This window comes from Aureobasidium subglaciale, assembly GCF_000721755.1.
Source record: "Aureobasidium subglaciale EXF-2481 unplaced genomic scaffold scaffold_28, whole genome shotgun sequence".
Taxonomy (NCBI): domain Eukaryota; kingdom Fungi; phylum Ascomycota; class Dothideomycetes; order Dothideales; family Saccotheciaceae; genus Aureobasidium; species Aureobasidium subglaciale.
Genome location: NW_013566967.1, coordinates 1 through 11,210, shown reverse-complemented (window position 1 = coordinate 11,210; position 11,210 = coordinate 1). Strand labels below are relative to the sequence as shown.

The following is an 11,210-nucleotide window of genomic DNA, read 5'->3' as shown; positions in this document are numbered from 1 at the left end:
TAAATAATAGATTACTAAATAGATCTTTTAAAGTATCTATATTAATAGAAATATCTTCTAGTTTAAGATTATTACTATTTATCTTAGTTATAGGCTTATAGCTACTTATTTGTCTATAGTTATATCTTCTAATAGAGTTTCTTAATATATATAATATATTAAAGTAGCTACTAGAATCTATAACTAGTAACCTTTTATAATCTTCTATAAATCTTAAGGAAAAGTTATCTATAGACTTTTCCTTATAAANTAGATCTATATAGCCTAAAAAGTATAGTCTAGTATTATAGATAAGCTTAGATAGTATATTTTGTATATAAGCTTCCTTTCTAAATATACTAGTTTTAGGCTCTATAATTCTTAGTATAAAAAAAGTAATTAAAGGATTATTAAAGTTACTATCTTCCTTTATATTATAGACTATCTCTATATTTAATAGACTATAAAATAGTTTTAATAAAAGTCTTTTAAGATAGCTATTATTAAGGTCTTTTTTATAGTAAGAACTAGCTAAAGTAAAGATTTCCTTAAGGATATTATTTAGCTTAGTACTAAACTTAGGCTTAAGGTAATATAAGGTATAGAATTCTTTTTTATTACTAGTTTCTAAAGAAGCTTTCTTAGTATAAAGCTCTAGTAAATATATAACTAGTAAGCTAAATTCTTTAAAGTATCCTCTAGTAGTTTTTCTTTCTAAAGGTATAAAAAGACCTAAATCTTTACTATTTTTACTACTTTTATTACTAGTAAAGTATGCATTTTTAAGTATACTTCTTATATTATTAGGTATATCTAGAATAATAGTATTTATTTCTAGACCTAAGTCTATAATAAAGTTATATAAATAATTATAAAAGCTAACTTCTTTTAATAGATCTAAGTTTATAAGCTCTAATAATATAGAAGTATCCTTATCTTCTAGATACTTATTATATCTAGTTAGCTTTATAAAGAAACTTAGTTCCTTATTACTAATAACTCTATTACTAAAGCTAGTAGTAGTAAGATTATTAATAGTACTATTAAAGTCTTCTAATTCTAGGCTTAAATCTATAGACTTAGACTTAGTGCTATTAGAAGCTATAGAGCTATTAGAGCTAGACTTTATAGTATCTTTATACTTTAGATCCTTAGTAGGTAACTTAGGTATAAAGCTTAGCTTAGTACTTTTATCTAAGCCCTTAATTATAAGTAAAGGTATATCTTTTAGATAAGGGGTAGACTTTTTTCCTTTATTTCCTATAATATTATGCTCTTTATTAATATGCTTTCTAATAATATTATTACTAATACTAGTATAAAAGCATTCTAAACATTTAAAGCCGTTTAGATTTAGCTCTAAACTAGGAAAGTAGTACTTATTAGGCTCTATAAAAGATAGACTATTATAAGTAGTATATTCTAAAGTACTTATAGCTTTAAGCTTAGTAGATAAAGTAGTACTAGCTAAGCTTTTATAGTACTTTAGATGATTTTTTTTTAGATGTTTTTTTATAGTTATAGGTAAAGGACTTAAAGTCGTAAGGCATTTAGAACATATAAGGACCTTTAAGGTATCCGAATACTCTAAGAATCTAGGATCTAGTTTAATAGTACTAGAAGGCTCTATACTTTTAAAGAAGTCTTTTCTAAAGTACTTAGAATTATCTTCTAGTAGCTTATTAAGTTCTAAATTAGAATCCATTTCTAGTAGATAATAAAAGACTAGAGTAAAGTAGTCTAACGTATATTTATAAGGTAATAGATTAAGCTTAGTATATAAGACTTAGTAGTATTAAATAATAGTAAGTAATAGGTAGATATTACTAAGACTTATATTAAGTAAATATATTATAGATATAGCCTTATAAAAAAAAGGACTATAAGCTAATATTATATAGTTATAACTAGAAAGATAAAGTATATAGCTTAAAAGCTAGAACTAGTATCTTTATAAATATAGTATAAATAGTATAAAGTTTAATATAGATATAAGTATAGAATCTTTACTTTTTAGAATAAGAATAACTTAAACTAAAGAAATAGAAATATATTCTAGTACCTATAAGTATATAACTTATAAAGAAGGCTTATAAGACTACTATAAGATAAATATAGATCTACTATAGTAATAAAATAAAGGTATTTCTTAATATAGTACTAATAGAAAATTTCTATTAGTAGTATAGTAAGTAATAGCCTTATATAACTAGTAAACTAGTTATATAGCTTTATAGTAATAAGATAACTTAATTAAAAGTTAGAGCTTAAGTATTAATAACTTTATATAGACTTTAAAAAAAGTAGGTTATATATAATTCTAAGAAAAGTATAGTAGAAAAGTAGGGTTAGTATAGTATAGTACTTTTATATAAAAAGTAGCTTTACTATTCTTAGCTTTTTCTAGAATTAAGTTAGTTAATATAGCTTTAAAGATAAGTATAAAGACTTACTATAAGAAAGCTAAGTAAGCTTTTAAGAATAGTACTTTATCTTATTAAGATAGTATATTATCTTATAAAGATAAGTAAATAGTATTAACTTATAGTATAAGGTAATTACTATAAGCTAGCTTTTCTAAAAGTAAGTTAGTTCTAGTAAATATAAAGATATAAGCTTATACTTATAAGATAAAGCTAAGTATATCTTATAATATAGTCTTATCTTATAAGAAAAGAAAGTAATAGTACTTTATATTATAAAATAGCTAAAATAAGTTAGTTAAGTAAAAGGTTTTAGGATAAATTAGTACTTACTATAGTATAGCTATATTTAGTTTAAGAACTATAGCTTATAGTATTTAGAGATAAGTTATCTATAAGAAAATATTAGTAAAGGTAATATAAAATAGTATAAAAAGACTTACCTTAAGTAATAAACTTAGTAAAAACTACTTATAGTAGAATATCTTTTTAGTATAGTCTATAATAAAGTATTAGTATAAAAAAGAAAAGACAAAAAATAAAAGTACTTACCTTAGATTAATATATCTCTAAGAAGAATAAAGAAGTAAAATATACTTAGAAAAGTAGAAAATACTTTTTCTTAAAGTATAATATAAAAAGATATAAAGGTAATCTTATACTTAAGTATATATAATATACTATAAAGTAAAAGAATATTCTTAAGTCTTAGTATATAAGAGATAATATAATAAAGATAGAAGTAAAAGGTAGAAAGAAGAAAAAGAAGTAAGGTTATATAATAAAAAAAGAAAGGATTTTAGCTTTTAGGGCTAATATTATAAAACTAATATATAGGCTATTAAAGCGTTAGATAGATAGACTATAGAAGCGTTAGATATATTAGTAATAAAGCCGTTAAATATATTAGTAATATAGCTGTTAAGTTATTAGCCCTAATACTAGTAGATAAAAGCGTTTAATATATTAGTATTATAAGCGTTTAATATATAGATATTAGCCCTAATATCTTTAGATAAAGCTTAAAGACAGAAAGAAAATCTAAGATAAAAGAATAGGTTTTCCTTTTTTTTCCTTCTTCTTTTTTTATTATCTTTACTTCTATTTTTCAAGGGTTTTATTATACTTATATAAAAAGAAAAATGTCTTTTTCTAAAGGTAAGGTTTATTTTACTCTACTATTTTTTTCTTTACTAACCTTTTATAGATCTTACTACCTTATCTTTTATTAAAGAGTATATTAATAATAGCTCTATAGTAAAGTCTACTAAGCTAGATAATACTATAAAAGCTATTATTAACTCTTTAATTAAAGATAAGAAAAATAGTATTAAGTCTTTTATACTTATAGAATATCTTAATTCTATAAGGATAGTCTACTATCTTAAAAGACTAAAGTACTATAATCTAGAAAAGGCTAAAACCTTTAATAGTAAGTTATATTCCTTTCTATTTCTTTTACTACTTTATTTTTTACTAACTATTTTATAGAACTTATATTTAATACTAATAAGAAGTATAAGTCTATTAATTTAGACTATTCTTCTTATATTATTAAGTATAAAGAAGACCTTTTTCTTAAAAAGGAGTTTTATAAGTTAAACTTATATCTTTTATACTATTCTATCTTATTTAAAGATAATAGTAAGTATTTACCCTTATCCTACTAAATATTATTACTATATATACTAACTTATATACTAGATCTTATTACTAGCTTTTTAGCTAAAGGAATTTTTTCTAAAGAAGAAGTTTCTAAAGCTAGAGATTTAAGCTATAATAAGGATTATACTAGTTCTTTAAAAGAAAAGTTTATATCTAAGGATATCTACTTTCTTAAAGAACTAAATAAGTATAATTCTCTTTATAGTCTTAAAGAAGTTAGTATTATAAAAGATAAAAAGGAAAAGCTTTTACTATTACTAAGTAGTAAAGACCTTTATATTAATTCTACCTTTTATATAGACTTTATCTATAGAGAAATCTATAATAAAGACTATACTAATAAGGTAGAATTAGAAAGAAAGGTAGAAAGAGCTAGTACTAATAGGAAGGAAATTATTAAAAGGATTAAAGATACTATTAACTTAGAAATTTAGCTATTACTTTTATATAATTCTTAGGGTTTAGGGGATTTAGTATTTAGACTACTATAGACATTTAACCGTATCTATAGGGTAAGTCTACCCTTATATCTAGAGGTCCGACTAACTATAATCCGACGAAGGAAGTAACTTAATTCTATTAAAACCCCGCCCGGCGTCGCTCGTCTTAGTACGTAGATAGGACTTAATTCTATTAAAACTTAGTACTTAATTCCTTTAAACTTAACACACTCTAATCCGGCTAAATTTCCGACAGAAAATAGAATATATTAATCCACTCGACTAACTAGAATTTTAAAAGCATAGAACCCCTAACTCTAGGTTAAAAGGTCCCCTACCCTTAGGGCCTTTTCCCCGCATCCCGCCGGCCGATTAGATCCCGCGAGCCGACCTCTAGACCTGCCCTTAGGGCCTTTTCGCCCGTACGCTAAAGTTATTTTTAATCTCTACCTATACGGAGCTAAAAATTATAGCGTATAAAAGTCCGCCTCGACATCTAGCCGGTATACCGATATCTCTACTGTTCGAGCTGTAGTTACGTTATTCGATTATATATTAAAGATAGCTACTCGTCTCTATTCGACGCGACGCTAAGACGCGACCGAAGACTAAAGAGCTCTCCCCGCCCTACCCTTCCTATACGACGACTTATTATAAGAAAGTAAAAAGAAAAAAACATATAAATATATATATATATATAAAGTAGCGTACAAGTAGCACCTCTATACGTAGCTCTACTGCGCTAACCGCCCTAAGCACTTTTCGTACGAGGATTCTTCTCGACCTTAGGTCCTTAGCGCGCGCGCGTATACGCGTACTCTCGATATCGATCGATGTCTCTTACCTCGTACGGAGTCGAGTATAGGCAGGAGTAGGACTGCTTCCTTTATAGCGTATATCGCTTTAGCGTACGGCTAGGCTAGATCGGTACGCACTAGAGTAAGCGACATTAGATTAAGGGTAACCGACTTCGTACTATCGAAGCTCTCTATTAGTCCGTCCGGGCGGAAAACTACTAGAGCTCGTACGAGATACCCTCCTCCTTAGAAGAAGCCGATCTAATTCTCTTTTTTTATAGCGATACGTTCTAGTGTCGGCTCGATAAGTAATCTTATTATTATATCTACTAAAATATCTGAAAGATAAGGGAGCATTATCGTACGGCGTATAGCTAGTTAGAATTTAGTAGGAAAGGTCGGCCGTCTAAGCTCGTACGTAGCCTAGCTCCTCCTACTATACGGACCTAGCTAGCGTAGATTAAAGTATCGTATTAGAGGATCTTTCTATCTAGGCCCGACTTCTATTTTATCTACGTATAGAGTATAGATAGCTTAGACGGAGACGGCGACGGCGACGGCGACGATATACCGCGCTACCCTATACTACCGCTAAGCTTATACGAGAGATACGAAATAGTAGTCTAGTAGTAGAGGGACCGGATTAACGACTTATACGACTATAACGGCGACCGTTAGCTAAAACGAACTAGATAGTAGGGGTTCCTAATTAACTCGACCTGCTCGTAAGTCCTCGAATATGTCGTCGAGCCCTAGCGGGCTTCTCCGCCGTACGAGGGTAAGATATAGGACGCGGTAGTATCGCTAATCGTACGCGCTAAGAAGCTCCTTACGCGTACGAGCTACTTCGTATAGGTTACTATCGTATAGGTCGAGGATAGCTATTACATCTAGTAGCCGCTACAGCTATATTAAGGCCGTCCGTAGCTCTAGAAAGGCGTACGGGCCTAGTAGTAGATCGTGCTCTTCTTTATACGATTCTACCTAGGCGGTCTAGACCTCGCCGTGCCGCTATCCGATATATAGCGAGAGACGCTACGAGGACTAATAGCCGTAGTAGAGGACCCCTCGTATAAAGAGGGGGAGGAAGACGACCGGCGGCAGTCCGGTAGAGACCTAATAGCGACACTAGAGCTAGAACGCGGTATCCTCTTCTTTATTATCTTACTGCTCGATTACGTCGTACGAGGCTAGGAGTACGAGAGCCTAATAATCTACGCTCTCGCCGCGATCGCCGTATAACCGTAAAGATAGCTTAGCGTCGATAGGTACCCGTCTATCCTCTCGGCGCTTATTAAAACATTACGCTATCTTATACTATAGGAGGCGTACGAGAGACTCCTAACTATAATCCGACGAAGGAAGTGACTTAATTCTATTAAAATCCCGCCCGGCGTCGCTCGTCTTAGCACGTAGATAGGACTTAATTCTATTAAAACTTAGCACTTAATTCCTTTAAACTTAACATACTCGAATCCGGCTAAATTTCTGACAGAAAATAGAACATATTAATCCACTCGACTAACCAGAATTTCAAAAGCATAGAACCCCTAGTAGCTATTATATCTGTTTGCTAAAACGTCGTTAAATCTCGAAGTTCGTCGCTACGTATAGGCCTTAATCTTACTCTATATAACATAAAAGGCTAAATCTGCAAAACACTTATCTTACCTACGCGACTAGATCATATATATATACCCCTACGGTCGCTTAGTCTATAAAGTAGTCTACGGTCGTATAGTCTAAGAAGTTGTCTACCGACAACGTTTTATATATAAATACTAGAACTATTAATCCCTTTTATATACCTCCTACAGCCACCTAAATCTCTACTTCTTTTGTTTATACCGCATCCAGATATATAGAAGACTATATATACTACATCCGGCATTAACGAATAATGCTTTACTTTTATACGTAACTTAGGGTCGATTCGCCGTCGTCGGTCCTAGCCGCCGCCTTATATAGTACGAGTGTCTAAGATAAAGGGGAAATCGGCTTATCTAGACTACTTTGTTCCGTTTATAGCGACCGAGATAGCTACTTACGCCGTTATAACCGTCGTACTCGTCTTAATAGCCTTAGTAGAGATAATGATTCGGCCTCCCTAGGCTGGCTCTCTAGCTTGCTACTCCTAGGCGAATCGCGCAATTAGGATAATAACGACGGCGAGCGGTCGGTAACCCGAAGTGTAACTATAATATAATCCAGTTAGGGTATAGATCTGTATCGCGACCTAAAGCAGGGAAAGACGACCTATAGCGGCAATAGATGTAGAAGCAAAAACGCGACCGTCGGTAGAAAGGCAAAAGAAGTCTGCCTAGTACACACTTAATAACTTAGTAAATCCGACACGCTAAATCCGCTAATTCGAAGCGACTATGTTCTATTCGTAATAGCTTAGGGACTTATAACTTAACTGATAAGTCGGTGTTTCTCCCTTCTAATTACGAACGACGAAAGCACTAAAAAAGTTATCTATAGACAACTTCTTATAATAACGATTTTAAGATAGAGCGCCTTTCTTTACACTTTACGTATGTGTCCCGCTACGGCATCTTAATCTATAAGAGCTGCGAATTTGCTATACCGCCTAGTTAGATTAAAAACTACCTTAAGACGCGCTACCCGACTGTAACGCCGGAATTACGTAGCACTCTCTAGGATGCTGTCGACTAATTAGATTATATAATACGCGACAAGTCTTAAATCATTTACCCACCCCCTAGCTTATTACCTATCCCTAGTTTACNTCTTTATTATCTTACTGCTCGATTACGTCGTACGAGGCTAGGAGTACGAGAGCCTAATAATCTACGCTCTCGCCGCGATCGCCGTATAACCGTAAAGATAGCTTAGCGTCGATAGGTACCCGTCTATCCTCTCGGCGCTTATTAAAACATTACGCTATCTTATACTATAGGAGGCGTACGAGAGACTCCTAACTATAATCCGACGAAGGAAGTGACTTAATTCTATTAAAATCCCGCCCGGCGTCGCTCGTCTTAGCACGTAGATAGGACTTAATTCTATTAAAACTTAGCACTTAATTCCTTTAAACTTAACATACTCGAATCCGGCTAAATTTCTGACAGAAAATAGAACATATTAATCCACTCGACTAACCAGAATTTCAAAAGCATAGAACCCCTAGTAGCTATTATATCTGTTTGCTAAAACGTCGTTAAATCTCGAAGTTCGTCGCTACGTATAGGCCTTAATCTTACTCTATATAACATAAAAGGCTAAATCTGCAAAACACTTATCTTACCTACGCGACTAGATCATATATATATACCCCTACGGTCGCTTAGTCTATAAAGTAGTCTACGGTCGTATAGTCTAAGAAGTTGTCTACCGACAACGTTTTATATATAAATACTAGAACTATTAATCCCTTTTATATACCTCCTACAGCCACCTAAATCTCTACTTCTTTTGTTTATACCGCATCCAGATATATAGAAGACTATATATACTACATCCGGCATTAACGAATAATGCTTTACTTTTATACGTAACTTAGGGTCGATTCGCCGTCGTCGGTCCTAGCCGCCGCCTTATATAGTACGAGTGTCTAAGATAAAGGGGAAATCGGCTTATCTAGACTACTTTGTTCCGTTTATAGCGACCGAGATAGCTACTTACGCCGTTATAACCGTCGTACTCGTCTTAATAGCCTTAGTAGAGATAATGATTCGGCCTCCCTAGGCTGGCTCTCTAGCTTGCTACTCCTAGGCGAATCGCGCAATTAGGATAATAACGACGGCGAGCGGTCGGTAACCCGAAGTGTAACTATAATATAATCCAGTTAGGGTATAGATCTGTATCGCGACCTAAAGCAGGGAAAGACGACCTATAGCGGCAATAGATGTAGAAGCAAAAACGCGACCGTCGGTAGAAAGGCAAAAGAAGTCTGCCTAGTACACACTTAATAACTTAGTAAATCCGACACGCTAAATCCGCTAATTCGAAGCGACTATGTTCTATTCGTAATAGCTTAGGGACTTATAACTTAACTGATAAGTCGGTGTTTCTCCCTTCTAATTACGAACGACGAAAGCACTAAAAAAGTTATCTATAGACAACTTCTTATAATAACGATTTTAAGATAGAGCGCCTTTCTTTACACTTTACGTATGTGTCCCGCTACGGCATCTTAATCTATAAGAGCTGCGAATTTGCTATACCGCCTAGTTAGATTAAAAACTACCTTAAGACGCGCTACCCGACTGTAACGCCGGAATTACGTAGCACTCTCTAGGATGCTGTCGACTAATTAGATTATATAATACGCGACAAGTCTTAAATCATTTACCCACCCCCTAGCTTATTACCTATCCCTAGTTTACTGCTCTATACTAACGGCTACCGATGCTAGATGAATGAAACCTTAGGTGACCTCTATCTATATATATGCCGTACTAAACGCGGAATTTAAGAACATTGTAAAACCGAGCACTAATGGAAAAATCTAAGCTAAAGGGGTAGTAACACTAGAAATAGAGGTGTTTAAATAGGGGTGAACAATCCTTAGTTAGTAGACTAGCATTACTAGAGATTCTTCGAGTACGGACCTTAGAAAGGATTCTTTTACGTTTCTCTAGTTGTAGTATAGGGGTCTAAGGCGGCATGTTATACGACTCGTCTAGCAAAGGAGACATTGCGAGAGATTAGACAGGAAATACAGCAGGTAAACGATAAACGTATAATCGAAGCGTCTAACAACCGGTATATAGCTAACCCTTAGCTGGAATTTGTTCGCTGGGACTATCATCTAAAAGGTTTCACTCGTTACGACTTGTTATACACTATGTCACCCGTTAATCTAGACTACACTTAACTACCCGAAGACCTAGCTAGAGGCCTACTAGATCCTATTAAACAAACTGTGGAAAAGGCATTACTATACGCCTCCTAGGCCACCTGCCGATTGATTAAGACAGCCTTAGCTACTTATCGGCCTAAGCTTGTTAGCAAATCGGCACTAGAGTACGTCTATAGAAGAGAAGTCGGTAATACTANAAACGAAAGGCCTTTCTATGCTGGACATAAGGCTAAAACTGTAAGGAAATATAGAGATGCCTAGGTAAAGATACTAAGATATATATAGCGTACAAGCGAGCGCGAGAAATCCTAACGCCTAGGCTATATACTTATAAAAGATTAAACGAGTCACTTAGCAGCACTTAAACTTGCTGTAGTAAGGCAGGTATTAAACACCGACAGGCAGACTAAGGCTGAAAGGCGAAGAGAACTAGAGGCCGTAAGCCTAGACTTCTGGATTTCTATGTTTCGCTACGAGTTATAGGATAACGAGTACGAGAATAGCATCCTTAGTAGACTTACTGTCCTCGGGATTAATCTAACAACGTAAGATTAGCAGCCGGCGGCAAACTTTACGCCTATACTATCCGCGGTTGTTACGGTTATAAGAGCGCTTGTTGTCTATAAGGCATAGAGCATTCGCTTAGCCGCTATCGATAAGGGGTCGTACTTAGACTTATTATAAGAAGAAGTACTTCGAAATGCACTATTTATATTTATAAGCGTAAAAACAATAGTCTAGAGCTTTATAACCCTAACTACCTACGGAGGAATGCCTTCCCCTAACGGCACATACATTTAAATAAACGGTATTTTTATAAAAATACTATATAAAAATACTAACTTTAGATAGAAACCTTAATAACTCTATAGAAAATTAGAATTTATAGAATCTTTTTTAAGAATCTATTATGGCTTAGTATTAGCTATAGTATATAGAAGAGTTAGCTAGTATATCTACTATATAGCATAAGTTATCAAAGGTTGTAAATAATCCTAGTTTTAACCCTAGTCATAAGATTTCTACCCCGGATTTTTATGAATCATTCGAGGAACTCGAAAACTTCTAAAATTCTTCT

The 11,210-nt window shown here is 33.3% G+C and overlaps 2 protein-coding genes across 2 annotated transcripts; one reads left to right on the top strand and one right to left on the bottom strand.

The window, feature by feature from the left end:
• Positions 1 to 819: 819 nt before the first annotated feature.
• Positions 820 to 1,684, bottom strand: AUEXF2481DRAFT_32902 (uncharacterized protein; the record flags this gene model as incomplete). Its single annotated transcript, XM_013484564.1, has 2 exons — positions 820 to 825; positions 863 to 1,684. The coding sequence occupies 2 exons, from the start codon at positions 1,682 to 1,684 to the stop codon at positions 820 to 822; spliced, it is 828 nt and encodes a 275-aa protein (XP_013340018.1).
• A 1,824-nt stretch (positions 1,685 to 3,508) lies between these two features.
• On the top strand, positions 3,509 to 4,707 carry AUEXF2481DRAFT_91996 (uncharacterized protein). Its single transcript, XM_013484629.1, has 4 exons — positions 3,509 to 3,560; positions 3,610 to 3,834; positions 3,894 to 4,046; positions 4,107 to 4,707. The coding sequence occupies exons 1-4, from the start codon at positions 3,545 to 3,547 to the stop codon at positions 4,499 to 4,501; spliced, it is 789 nt and encodes a 262-aa protein (XP_013340083.1). The 5' UTR covers positions 3,509 to 3,544; the 3' UTR covers positions 4,502 to 4,707.
• Positions 4,708 to 11,210: the final 6,503 nt, after the last annotated feature.